The sequence below is a fragment of the Anopheles coustani genome, chromosome 2, assembly GCF_943734705.1.
Source record: "Anopheles coustani chromosome 2, idAnoCousDA_361_x.2, whole genome shotgun sequence".
Lineage (NCBI taxonomy): Eukaryota > Metazoa > Arthropoda > Insecta > Diptera > Culicidae > Anopheles > Anopheles coustani.
Window position 1 is genome coordinate 76,038,829 of NC_071289.1, and position 14,119 is coordinate 76,052,947.

Genomic DNA, 14,119 nt, shown 5'->3' on the forward strand with positions numbered 1-14,119 from the left:
GATTTTCAAAACAAAATCATCAATCAATGTTTTCTTATGATCCAACATAACCTAATCGCTTCTGCTTAGCATTTACTCGAAGTACTTAATTTAACTAGACTTACATTTATGGAAACCGATCGTCGGTTCAATTGAAACCATAATTAAAATTTGAATTATTTCGTATGACGTAGCATATTACAATTTTTAATCAAAGAAAAACACTACTAAACGTGTATAATCGTGATCTGAGATTGTAACTTAATCTCTAGGGTCTTCTGGCGTTCTTGTGTTTAGGAATCTCTATTATTTACTTAATGTACTACATGCTTTACTTTTCAATTAAATCATCATTTCGTGTCCCGACTCGTGATTTTATCCCCACCATTTCGTTCGGTTCGGATTTCGTCTGTCCGTTTCGATGATCGTTCGGTTGAGGCAATTACGATCAATAAATCACTGAAACAAATTAATCGAACAAACGGCTCAGTTCAAACAACATTCGAAGCCCAACCAGAGCCGTAGCTCGCTGGAGCGCATTCCAAAAGCCCAATAGTCCACTCCAACAGACCGATGCTTGCACCCGACAGGGTTCTCTCTCCTTCTGTGAAGACGCTACCAGGCACAACAATGGGCAATAAAAAATCGAAACATAAGGCAGCTCGATCTGCGGGTGCTTTGGAATTTTTTTGGGGGGTTTGCTTTTGTTTGGCGCCGTTTTCCTACCGCCCATCCGGATGGGGGTGGTCTCGTGGAGTTTTCACGCCCGACTGCCAAAGTTCCTTCCATCTGAGCGAAGGAAAGAGAGGGGTTGGTTCGAATTCGCACATATTTCTTGAGCGTCGCTTTTCCCCCCAAAGTCCGGGAAAACTTTTTCGGTACAAAACCAACCGGGCCACCGTTTGGGCAGTTCAGTTGCTGGACAGCAGAGACTCGAAGACGTCCAGTGTTGTGGTTCGGTTCTGGAGCCCTGCGGTTTTCTAGGAGAAGCATTTCAGTGCAGTTGCAACGAAGGAGCGCAGTGTTGCATGTTTGTGCTAACAAGTTTAGTGTCCCGTTCATAACCGACGTTTCTAATTGAACCATCCTTGAGTGCGTCCTCGTTTTACCAACTTCAACAACATGGTAAATGAAGAATATGTGTCTTAGAAGTGCAATCGTTTAAGAAACGGAAATCATGGGACTGACAAAGGGACGCCACGAATTGTTCAAATGGTTTTCAAAGCCTCTCCCCAAGTGAATCTGCGGGCAGCCGTCCCATTTGTGGAATGGAAAGTGATTTAAGAACGGTGGGAAAAAGGGTGGCCCTCTGCAAAGTCCGCACGAGGAGGAACGCAACCCGCTGGGAGTGCTGCCGAACGAAACTGACACTAACGGACCGGACGGTGATGGATGGTGATGTGTGGTAGCGATGTTTGCTAACAAACGGCCAGTGCGGGGTGATTCATGTGCGTGCCTAGATAAAGCCCCGCCGTATCTAGGAGACCTTGCGAAAGAAGATGAACGTGGCCTCGGGTGGACCAAGACGCCCGACGTTTGCGAAAGGTCAAATCACGCCCTCCCTTCCGCGAAACGATTCTGTGTGATTGACTACAGAACTCACCTCGGGACCCGAAGGCCCGAGTTGCCTAACAGAAGCTCGCAGGATTTTGTGAAACTCTTGAACGACCGAATCTACTTTTCTACTCTGATGTTGCGTAGATCAGTGGTTCGTTATCGTACGAATAAATAACTTGAAGGAATGTGTTGGCAAACAAAACAATAAGGAAACAGGGATCAATCCAACTCAAAATCCCTAAGCTAACGATCCCCTTTTTTGATTCTGGAGAACTCATCCACATCGGGCAAAGGATGTTGTTCGCGGACGCGTGACATTTGTGTATCAAATATGAATTCCGCCGCCTACTCTGAAGCCAATCAGTTAGAACAACATTGACTTGCAAATGACAGCATCTTTCAGCGAAAACTGGTTACTTTCGGTTGATTTTACGATCACTTTTGAAGGGAAGATTGGCGATAAGGAATGCGGCATGCAGGGCGTCGACGAACTCAAGCGGAAGGTTTTGAATTAATTGATACCACTTTTTTTTAAATGGCAAGAAACTGAACCATTTAAAGCGGGACGAAGGAGAAGATTTCCCTAAAAACACAAGAATTACAAGAGGATTCTAAATGGGATGAGATTTTGAATTTCTATGTTTATTAGGTGCTCAAGAAAGTGTGCACACATTTCATGTTGATGCAAATTGCAAAAAATCATTTATATGCGTTATTTTGTTTGGTTATTCAACATTTGCATGAAACTTTGTTATAGTCATCTTATCCATCGATCTAGTTTTATTAAACGACAAACAAAATAACATTTTCAAATTAAATATTGTTCTGTGGAATGGTAAATCTCTAACTTCACTTCACATTCAAATATAATTTTTCACATTTGAAGCAATTATTGAAAATATTAATGTTAAATCCAGTATACTCTAATTTTTACTTGTATGAACTTCTTTCGGTAAACACAATGTGGTATTTGCACAAAACAGTAATCATTCCATTTGTGGTACCATCATAAACAATATTAAAAATCAATAAATGCTGCACCTCAAATGATATTTAAAAAAGTATATTTTTTTAAATGTGCTTACTGCACAAACCTATTTTTACACCTAATATAAGTGCCTACACCAATATCCTGTTCGAACTGTTAGGGCATAGGATTTGATAACAAGATCTCATAAACAACAAGATTAGCTTATGGCCAATCCATTAGAACTCATTTTAGAGGCATTTTGAAAGAAAGATTTGAAAAACGTTTCGCAGCGATCCCTTTGTGTGAAGAGCACTTACTTTCACATACATTTTGCAGATCTCAACTCCACTTCTCATTTGCACCATCTGGGCACTGGCATCTGTAAAGTGCCAGAGTGACACGGGCTACAATTACCCCCGCCCAACCACGCCTCCCCCGTTCACCGGCTACAACTACCCAAAGCCCTCCAAGCCGTTCAACGAAGGCTACACCTACACGACGCCCAAGTGTCCGCTGGTCCTTCCGAGCACGAGCACCGTCACGGACTACCAGACCATCGTGTCCACGGCGTTCCTAACGGAAACGCAGACCCTGCCGCCGATCACCAGCACCCGACTGGAGACGACCTACGTCACCCTTCCGCCGGTGGTGCAAACGCAAACCAACACCGAGACTCTCTCGCTCACCTTCACGTTGACCGAGTACAGCACGTCCATCACCACCGAGATCCGGCCCACGACCGTCACCTCGCTGCTCACCACAACCTACTGTCAGCCGAACACGTACCTACCGCCGCCGACACCACCCCCGAACACTTACCTTCCGGTGGAGCCGCCAGCGAAGGAGTACCTGTCTCAGCGTATCGGTTCCGAACCGGGTCTCCCCCCGGCGGGTGCAGGATTTTCCCAGGCAGGAGCAGCCATTTCCCAGACCGGTGCCGGGTTCACTCAGACCTCTACAAGCCAGGGCTCGAACCAGGGCACCTTCATCTCCACCTTCGTTCAGCAGCAGCAACCCGGCCCGATCAAGCGAGCGTCCGTGTTCGATTCGAGTCCGACCCGATTCGGACTCGCTCCCGGCCGTCCTGCGTCCGGCGAGCGGCTGGAATCGAATGAGATTATTCCGGGCGGTTCCGCTCCCGACCAGCTCTCACAGCCGGCCATCAACATCATCTACTTGGACCGCAACAATGCCGCCAGTTCCCAGGGACAACCTCCGGCCGGGCTTATGAACTGGCTGCTGTGCAAGTTTAACCTCTCCAGCGGATCGTGCGCTTCGGATAACTGAAGACTTCCATCTCCGTTTGGTTGTAATCTTCACTGTTTGTGATAATCTAAAATGAAAAGAGGGTGCGCTCATTATTGCATCAAAATTACCCTCTTAAGCTTACCAAAACAAAAACCAACACAAACAGAACTAGTTCTCGACTTGCGTTGGCGTTTATTTCTACAAAACCAAACGTAAATCCAACCACAGTTAAGCTGGTCCGGTAGGCGGACATAAGCTAATACTAATCGTAAATATACTACAGCTATTTATACCAATACCGTTGGAGTTTCTTTCTTACCAATCCGGTTGCCTCCTTTACACACTATAAACACAATGACCGAACATACGATGATGCCAAAAATACTTCCAGCAGCAAAAATTAGAATGAAGATCTCCAGAACCATACGCCGGAGCATACGATCAGTGACGGGAACAGGCAGGTTCAGCTCTAAGCTTGAATAACTTATGCTAATTTGCGTTCAGCCGACATTTCGAAAGAAACCGAACGATAACATTCTGGATGACGCGTCCCAACATTGTGCGAACTCGACTAAAAACAACAAGAAACTCAGTGCAGCGCTTATCTTATCTTTCGGAAACAGGGATATTCTTTGTGGTCTGTTCACCTTTACTCCAGACAGTTGATTTAATGACCTGGACCCCTGCATCTCCAATCGATCGTGCAGGATCGTAATGCAATTTGGGGTTACCTTCTTCATTCAGGTTGGAAGGTTTATGTTTTAAGTGCACTCCGCTGCAAAATACAACACCACCAATAAACCATCGCTTACCATTTGATCCCTTATTTAACGATCAATGTGCTCTTTAGGTTTCCAATTCGTTGCGGAGGCAAATTTTAGGAGTTTTATTGATCGCCTCCGAAATGCCATCTGGTTGTTTCGTTCCCAAACTGGTCCTGGTCCAGAAACTCTTTGCCATGCGTGTGTGTGTGTGCCCGCTGGGAATCAAAACTAACATTTTTCGGTAATATTACCCATCCTCAGCCTACTGGATCGCGAAATCGCGGAAGAAAGAACCGAAGACGCCAAACGTCAATGACCGTGCGATAGAACCGAATAATAACGTTTTCTTTTCTCCTCCCTGGCCCGTCTGTGTTCGACTATAATCGGCCGAGGATCTCGGGCACGAACCAACGCCCATTCGAAGAATGTCGTCTGAAGAACGAGATCTGTATTCTTGCTTGTTTTTGGCAGACCGATTGTTGCAGCTTGCGCGAGAGTAAGAACTTGGGACGGCTGGAAGACGACGACAACTCCGACTCGCGGAATTATAAATGAGGAAAAATGACCCAAAACTGAACCGATTCTATCCCGAAAAGTCCAACCATCGTTTGTGTTCTTGTTCCCTGTTACACTCCCTCATTCTGTGGAGGACGCGCAGAAAACGAGGAATAAATGAAGATCACCACCATCCCGAATTCGGGCTCCAACGGGGTTCCGCAAAACCGGATCCTGAGGGCGAGCGTACAAAATGTCGATAGTAAATCATGATAAGTGAGGCTGCGTGCTGTGAAGAGCAAGAGATAGCTATCAGCTACTTGACTCAAAGACCAAGCTGGTTGGTTGTTAGAACTACTTTAGATAGGGCCATATCAGTTCCCTCAACTTGGCTGGTGGGAATTGTCACGCCATCCGGAGCCCGCTCGGTCCTGTCAAAATGCGGTGGCGTACGGTGTTCAACAATGTTTCGCTTTACCTTGTCGCGAACGAGCGATTCACTTTCACGAGCCTCGTCACGCCAAACGGGGCATCACAGTACAGGCGATATCGGATGTCCGGGCCGTCTTCGCGAGTCGTCCTCATTAGCAGCCGTGTTACCTTTCGGAGGCCAAAAGTACGGCGCACGGAGCGAAGCACCGCAATCGGACTCATCGGGTTCTCGGGTGGTGGATTCGGTTTTATGTAACAGAAAGCGGCAATATGAACCGGCTTCACGGAGGGAGCGGTGCCGCTACCATCAAACCACAGCGGGGGGATGATGAAAGGATGATGCTCTTAAAATGAGGTGGATCCGCGCAAGATACTTGCTCGGCAGGTTCTGCACGGACGGGCCCGTATAAAGCCGAACGTTCTGACCCGAACCGGTGACAGTACGCGGCGAAACGTCGTCCCTAGTGCGCGCGCGCTTCGAGATCATTACGGGTAGCTTCCGGAAAGATACCGAACAGAGCAGAAGTTTCTGTAGTGGCATTCTATCTTCGAGTGTGAGTTGATTTTGCTTCGGATCGAGTGAGTGTTCGAGTGAACGTAAACATGAAAGGACCGGTGGTGATTTTCGTGGCCACACTGTTGGCGGTGGTTGGTGCGAACCCTATGTTCGAAGGATACGAGTACTCTACTCCTACCTTCACGGGATACGACTATCCCAAGCCAAGCTGTCAATTACAAGAGCCCTGTAGACCCGAGACCGTCGTGCAAACGGACTACCAGACCGTCTTCAAAACGCAGTTCGTCCCGACGACAACCACAAGGACTAGCACCACGACGCTTTACAGCAGGGAGGTGGTACCGGAGTACGTTACCTTGCCCCCAGTCACCACGACGCGCACCGACTACCGCACCAGGACCCTCACGTCTACTACGACCGCAACGTCCTATGAAACGGAAACGGAAACGGAAACGCAGACCAGCACGCTGACGAAAACCAGCACCTCGACCCGCATCGTCCCGACGACGGTGGTGCGCACGGTCACATCGACGCTCCCACCCGTTACCTCCACCAAAACCGTCACCGACTACAGGACCAAGACGGAAACCAACTTCATCCCCACCACCAGCTACATCACGTCCACCATCGTCGAACCGACGACCTTTACTCAGGTTAGCACTAAAACGGAACGCCTAACCAGCACGGTGACGAAGCCCCTGATTACCACCGTCACGCGCACGGAGACCGTGCCGGTAGTCACCACCGTGACGAAGTCGTGTGCACCGAGTTACCTGCCGCCGCCGCCACCCCCCTGCCCACCGAACAATGCCTATTTGCCACCCAGCAACGACTATCTGCCGCCCAAAAATAATGCGCCTAAAAAGGACGTGTCGTACCTAGTCTCGCGCCAGAACCTCTTCCAGCTACTGTAGGCCATCTTCGAAAGTTTTAATAAAACAATTATCAGAATACCATCGACCCAGAATAACCGCGCAATTCGTTACACTTTACATTTGGATGGAAAGTTATGGAAAGAAATAAGAAAATCTACTCGGGTACCTAGAACCTGCCACGTTACCCCTTGGAAGTTTCAGTTAACGATGAGGCATTTTCTTCTCCAAAGCGGAACTCTGCACCTTTCAACACAAATGACTGCTTCGATTAGGAAGAACAAGGAACTGGTTGTGATGTGATTAAGGAAACCTGAGAAGGCCTTGACAGAGAAGGGAAAATGGGAATATGGTAATATCCAGCCGGAAATTAAATCTCTGAAGTATTTTATATACGACTATCGAACTCGAAACAGAGGTGTTGAAACAATTGTTTGAGGTGTTTTTTTCTATTTTGAGAAAAGCTGCACTCCTTGAGAAAACCATTAGGCTTAAGTTGTTGCCACTTATCGTCTATTTAACCAAGCTTAAGCTTCTTACCAAACGGTAGCAAGGTGACAACTAATTGGAATAGAATAGAGAAAAAAAAACACTTTTGTCAAAGGATGAGTTGAGTGGAAAAATAATGCGCCAAAACATCGACTGACGTAGCGTGGAATCCAGTTATGCAAAACTGGAGCGCACCTGAGTAGAAAAGAAAAAAACATGTCGATCAACTATCGAAAGGGATTCAATCCGATGTTCAATCGTCGAGAATATAAACTAATTAGTTGTCGCTTTGTAGTGTAGTCACCTTCATCGGCGATAGATTTCCGAGTTGGAATTCGAATCAACCGATAGGGCGGACAAACCTCGGTGGTTAGTGAACGGATGGCGTTATTTTTTTCCCAGCCGAACGCTAGTGGCATCCATCCGCCCAACGGTTGTGAGCAGGTTTAGCAGAAATCAATCGGAGGCAATAAAATTCCTAAATTGTACCAATTTAAATATGAATCCTTCCTTTCAAATCATCCAGTATCGGTGCGTTGAGCAGAAAAACATCGATATTTTCGGCATTTCGATGCCTGTTTCTTCTATTTTACCGAAAGGTGTAGTGAAACTATCAACTGTCCTGTAGTCAATATAAACGCAACAAAACTTATTTCAATGAACCAAGATAATCCTTCAAAATCCACAATAAGTGCTTAATTTGTTTGATGTTTTTCAGAAATCTTATAAAAAATGGTTTGGGATCGAATTGCTCAGGTCAAGGGTATCTTTCGCCATTCTTCTCTGATGATTGCATGGAGCTCTCGAACCATTCCAAACTGCATCTCCAATGTGAAATCGTTAAAATTGAGATATATCTGTTTTTTTTAACATCTTTATTTACATTCAACCTTTCAGCCGAGCGACAATGCAGAATCGAAAGGTTAAGTGTAATGAATAAATCGTGGATCGAAAAACATCGATATTTTCAACATTCCGCTGCTCTTTTCTTTTATTTTACATGAAGACGTACTGTGACATGGTTAAATTAACCCATCCTTTTTCTACATCTTCATTAATATTCATCCTTTCAGCGTACCGAAATTGCATTCTAAAAGTCAAGTATAGTGCAGTCACCAGAAGGGACAAAGTAATGAAGGTGATCAAACGCAAACTTCGGATCATTGTTTCTGATGCAAGGACGCGGCAAATATTTACCAAGTCTCTCTATTGCTCTTCGCATATCAACTTGGTAAATATTAGCCACCCATCCAAAACAGCGATCGAAAATTTACGCTTGATCAGAAGCTAATTGAAATCTTTTTTTACTATCTTCTCTCCGCACCCAAGAATGGTTATTCCATATAAAGTTTACAAATTACTCAGCGTTAACAGTCATGGGAAAAATGCTTGATATTTCGCGAACTTGTTGATCTTTGACGCTGAATATGAGTTGTTACGACACGTTTCGACAAGCAGTTCTCGTGAAACTCATTGACGCGTTTAGCTACGGAAAGAATTACTGGTACTCTGCGGAACTTATGCTAAAAACTCTGACTCTCGGTTAACTTTAAGCTAGTCGCATCATGGTTGTGTTTGGAGGCCTATGCGGTAAACGGGGATTATTAGAAGGGGGAATCCAAACTCTTTGAGGTTTCGCATAAGGGTTGACAGAGAATCCAGATAGCGAAATAGTGAAACCCAAGTTATTCGTATGAATTTAAATTTGACACTAAATTGCTTCAAATACCGCTTCTCCTTTTATGCCATATTATGTCAGCACATAATGCTTTGTAATATTTTACGCGTCAATCGTCGTGTATAGACAATCTTTGCGCAACTATTCCCACTTATTGATTTTTCTTCCCCTAGCTTCACGTTTCTTTCGATTCGTGTGTTTTTGCACTTGGTATCGAGAAGTTTACGATTCGGTTTGGGTTTATGAGCGTTGGTCAGCAACATCAGTTATAACTAACAATCAATATTGATCTTTGAATGAACGCCCATTTTATAACGTTCATTTTGAAATATTTGTCTAACAATCCGATCAATGATATGCGCCTAAATGTAGGCAAACGGTGGACATTTTATGGGACAGATTTTTAAATTGCCATTTTGAAGAGACAATTTCGAATGAAAATAAATTAGCATTTTAAACACAGTAAGTAATAAAGCTGCTACAACATTACATTTTCTATACTATTAACATTTTATTGAAATAATAAATTCCATTGTCAGGAAAAAGAGTATTACAGGTAGAGGTTTAGTTTCATAATTTACAACAAAATGGGAAAATTCGCTCACGTGAGCAATCGAAAGGCGTAATTTTAAGGAAAAACAACAAAAGTTCAACATAAAGTCATAGCGCAAAACAAAGCGTCGCGTCTCGGTACCGAGATCGACTTCGGACGGAATAATGCGGAAAATCTAATAATTTACAGAATGTTCGGTGATTAACCAACAATCCAACCATCTTTCGCTCGGTACGTATCTCCCTGTCTCTGTAAATCTTTTTAAATTTTGAAATTTTGAATCTTCTTCGTAACTCTTTTGCAAACTCTAAAACTGTTTAAATGTTTAATAACAGGTTGCAAAAGATAATGCTAACCGACACATCCTACCCTAGATAGTACGACATCCTCTCAAAAGATCCTCGATTGCAACCGATCGATCGGGACGGGGGAAAGAAAAGTTTAGCGTTTCTTCACCCCCGTGGATCGTATCGATCGCGATCGAGTGAATTCTGGCAACTTGGAAAAATCTGTTTAGGTTCATGTGTTTTTTTTTTGTTCTCTTTTTCGATACATCAATTGTCCTACCTAAAAAGTCGCTGTCCTTCGGAAACGACACTAAAACACTAAACACTTAACAAATGTCGCAGTAGCGTCAAGCTTCCGGCGACGGTTTCATTATTTACACTTTGTCCTTGGAAGGATTGCTCCGGGAGGTTTCATCCTGCTCTAGGCTCCTCAATTCGTTTTGTTTTCCTTTGCTGATCGCTATGTTCGTGCTACATACGTCTTGAGCTGCTACTGCCGGGAAATCCTTCAATTGGCGTCAACGCACACGTACACAATACGTACCCACAACATACACTCGCCACAGACAGACAGACAGACACATACATTCATACACATTTCTCGCTCACGTGTGTTGACTCTCGCTGTGCATTGGCAGTAGCGCTTGGCAACGGCGTGATAAGTGTTACTTTAAGCACAATTTGAACTATCGCGTTAGGCCATCGTGAGCCTTATGTTCGATCCTGGTTGCTGCGTCGGCTACGGGCTTACTTCTTAATGTTACTGTAGCCTGAGCTGACCTCGAGCCCCCGGTAGTTCTCCGGGTAGACGTAGATCGCTTCCCGCTCCGATGCCTGTGCCTGCTGCTCTTCCTGCTCCTCGGAGGACGTGAGCGCGTAGGAGGACGCACCGTAGTCGAGCGATGACTCCTGCGACGACTTGGTCTCCATCTGCTCCACGATGCCGGTGTCCACGATCGATGACACTTCGTCGAAGTTCTGCGTCTTGGCGTTATCCTCGGCGACCTGCACGAAGGCGGCGGATAGTTCACCACTGAGATGCGTTACGCCCTTCGTCGCGATGTCGTACATGAAGATTTCCTGTTCGTTGTTATCATTCCTAAAAGTAAATAAGATGGTGAGTATTGGCCCGATTCGTGCAGTGAAGTACACTCTATTACCTCGTCACCAGGAGCACCACACTCTGCAGATCGACCTCCGTCTTGCCCTCACGATCGAGCCACCGGCGGAAGTTCTCACGCGACGGCTTCTTGATGAGCTGCTTTAGCGCCTCACCGGCAATGAATTTGATACGCTGCGAGTCCAATAGGACATCCCGTTCGAAACGCGACTGCTGCTGGTCGTCTCCTGTGTTACTGTCGTCCTCGGCGTTGATCAGGAACGAACCTCCAGAGCCAGCACCTTCTTCGCTGCCACTCTCACCGCTCTTACCCGCCGCAGGTGATCCACCGTCGACTGGAGCCAACACGACGACACTGGCAATTCGACGTCCACGCAGCTCGGCTACATCCGGAATCGGGAACTGAGCACCGTTGATCTTCAGTGGTAGGTAGCGGTTGAACACCGGGTCTGCCGATGAGTCCGCCTGCTCCTGCTCGCTGGTAATATCCACCGACGGCAGAATGGTCGAGTCCTGCTTGATATACCGGTCGGTGACGTTCTTCTGGTTGCTCGAATCAAACCGCACCACCTTCAGGTCGACATTCTGACGCTCCGGCATCGTCACGATCGTCGGTTGATCTTCCTCCGCACCGGCCGCTTTCTCGTCGTGCTTCACAATCTCGTACCGATCGCGCTCATCCCGCTTACCCTTGACCTCATGGTTCTGCGTGATGAACTTCTCCGCCAGCTTGTCCCCGTTCGGCTTCACCACCGACAGCACGTTGCTCGAGCCGGCCAGCTGCGAGCCACCGCCGGCGTTGAAGAAGTTGGCCAGATGCTCTGGCGGCAAGTTTTCCAGCGCCGTCTCACCGATCTTATCGTAGTCCAGCACGCTGATGTCGGCGTTCTCCAGAATTCCCGACGAAAGCAGCTGCGCCCTCAAATCCTCCGGTACCTCATCGGGCAGCTCGAAGAGTGCCTTCTGTTTCTTCTCATTTGCGTTCCGTTCCTCTTCCGCCGAGCGGGTGGTAGGAGTCGGCGTCGTAGTCGGCGTTGGTGTGCGAGTCGTGGGAGTTGGCGTTGCCGTGTACCGTTGGGCGGCGGTTGTGCGTGGCGTTGTCGAGAACGTCGGCGAATAGGTCGTGCGCGTCGTACCGACGGTGGAAGGCGTAGAGCTAGCCGTACCCTGACCGTTCGCGAATGCGTTCGCGTTGAAGCGTGGGTTCACTCCAAAGTTCAGTGGCTGCGAGTTCGGAATCACCTGCGCTGCCTGCTGACTCACGTACTTCTGGGGCGACGGCAGGGGTCCAATGTTCGTCGCCAGTGGGCCAATGTTTTGCGGGACATTTTCGATCGTCGGCTCCACCGAGTGGCTGATCAACTCCTGCGACGGTTGGATGTTGTAGAAGGGCGGCCGGTTCGGGGTTGCCTGCTGGACACGCTGCTGTCCGCCGCTGCCGATGGTTTCCGTGATGTGCTTTTCGTACTTCGACACCGACGCAACCAGTTCACCGCCGGCCGGAAGGACGTGCTTCAGGTTCGCCAGATGTTCCGTATCGGTGAGGCTCGATGGAGAGACAGGGCGCGATTGTTCGGGAGCTCGCGTTGGTCCAAGGTTGGGTGCGGCCTGTTGTACCAATCCTCCTTGAACGGGGCGGGACGCATCGTAGAACGATCCGCGCAGGTTTGGTCGTTCGTTCTGAGCCTGGAATGTGTTTTGAACCTGAGCAACCTGAGCGGGTCGTTGCGCGTGGAAGGGAGGCTGCTGCTGGGTCGATGGTGGCGGAGGTGCCGGCTTGCGGAACTGTTGTTGCTGCTGAAGTTGCTGTTGCTGCGGCGGAGTAGGCTGCGGCTGAGGTTTGTAGAAGTTGTTGAACGGTTGGTTAAACTGTGGCTGAGGTTGCGGCGGTTGCTGTTGCACCGACTGCTGAGGAGTGTACTGTTGGCGTAGCGGAGGTTGTTGGTTGATGTTGTGCAGCGGGATTGGGATCGGTTTCGGCTGCTGGTACTCCTGCACGCGCTGGAACTGTGGAGGTGGCTGAGCTGGAGCGACTTGAGGTTGCGGTTGCGGCTGGTAGTAGGTTTGTGGCTGCGGCTGCGGTTGCTGTTGCTGCGGTGCTGGGAATCGAACCTGCTGAGGACGCGGCTGTGGTGCCTGCTGCTGGAAGTACTGAGGCTGCTGTGGCTGAGGCTGAGGCTGAGGCTGTGGTGGAGCGAACTGTCCACGGAACTGATACTGTTGTTGAGGTTGCGGCTGTGGAGGCGGCTGATTGTACACTACACGCTGCGGCTGAGGCTGTGGTTGTGGCTGTGGTTGGTAGTGTTGCGGCTGGAAGTGTTGCTGGTACTGCTGGGGATGGTGTTGTGGCTGAGGAGGCGGTGGTGGTGGAGGCTGAGCACGGAATTGTTGTGGCTGCTGGTGATGATGCACCTGCTGGTACTGCTGTTGGTGCTGCTGGACGGGTACTTGCTGGTACTGCTGCTGATGGTGATGTGGCTGTGGGAGCGGTTGAGGCTGTGGCTGCGGTTGTTGCTGTTGGTAGTGCTGTCTTACGGCACGGTCGTGTTGCTGCTGGACAAACTGCTGATGTTGCTGGTAGAACACATCCGACTTGGCACGCTGCTGATCGGCAACATGCTGTGGCAGCGCTACGATTGGTTGCGCCACCGACTCACTCTCCGATTCCGAAATCTGATGACCTCCCTGGTGCTTATCCTCAACGCCGAAAGAAATGCGAATGCCACTGTTGCTGTGGTACTTCTCCGAGTCCGGGTTGATGACGGCACGCAGCGTGGTTGTCTTCAGTGGAGGTGCGGCTGTCACGACGATCGGCTCCTGATCGGGGTCCTCCTCCTCTTCACTCTCATCCGGGATCGGCTTGATGGCCGGAAGCGGATCATCAAGCACCAGCTGCCCGTTCGTCTCATCCTTGTGGTACTTCACGTAGAACACCTGAACCTCTTCCTTCTTCTTCTTCTGCTTGGGCAGGAGGACTTGTGCGTCCAGCGGAAGAGAGTCGTTGCTCTCCTTGATGATGATCTCGATGATCGGCTCTGGTGGCTCAATGTAGTGATGCACGGTCTGTGGCACCGATTGGAAGTTACCGATCGAGTTGCTACTGTCCGCGTCGAATGCTACGAATGCAAAACAATGAGAACCCATTAACTTCGGAACTG

The 14,119-nt window shown here is 48.1% G+C and overlaps 2 protein-coding genes across 2 annotated transcripts in view; one reads left to right on the forward strand and one right to left on the reverse strand.

Moving 5' to 3' along the window:
* The first annotated feature begins 2,009 nt into the window (after positions 1–2,009).
* On the forward strand, positions 2,010–7,237 carry LOC131265036 (mucin-2-like). Its single transcript, XM_058267298.1, has 4 exons — positions 2,010–2,039; positions 2,843–3,371; positions 3,423–3,782; positions 6,026–7,237. Exons 1-4 carry the CDS (start codon positions 2,010–2,012, stop codon positions 6,874–6,876), a joined length of 1,770 nt encoding a protein of 589 aa, XP_058123281.1. The 3' UTR covers positions 6,877–7,237.
* Positions 7,238–10,588: 3,351 nt separating this feature from the next.
* The window catches only part of LOC131265037 (uncharacterized), a 56,325-nt gene continuing 52,794 nt past the window's right edge, over positions 10,589–14,119 (reverse strand). Inside the window, exons 8-9 of the mRNA XM_058267299.1 lie at positions 11,002–14,077; positions 10,589–10,940 (exon numbers count right to left, since the gene is read on the reverse strand). Coding sequence (XP_058123282.1) covers positions 10,589–10,940; positions 11,002–14,077 — 3,428 coding nt within the window. The remainder of the gene's footprint in view (positions 10,941–11,001; positions 14,078–14,119) is intronic.

What these genes read in the sequence shown, in the direction of transcription:
- LOC131265036 (XM_058267298.1), top strand. Translation starts at nt 2,010, where the DNA reads ATGCAGGGCGTCGACGAACTCAAGCGGAAG. An exon ending in TCGACGAACTCAAGCGGAAG is followed by an intron (nt 2,040 to 2,842) that starts GTTTTGAATTAA and finishes TACATTTTGCAG; the next exon opens with ATCTCAACTCCACTTCTCAT. An exon ending in CTCCAGCGGATCGTGCGCTT is followed by an intron (nt 3,783 to 6,025) that starts CGGATAACTGAA and finishes CTTCGGATCGAG; the next exon opens with TGAGTGTTCGAGTGAACGTA.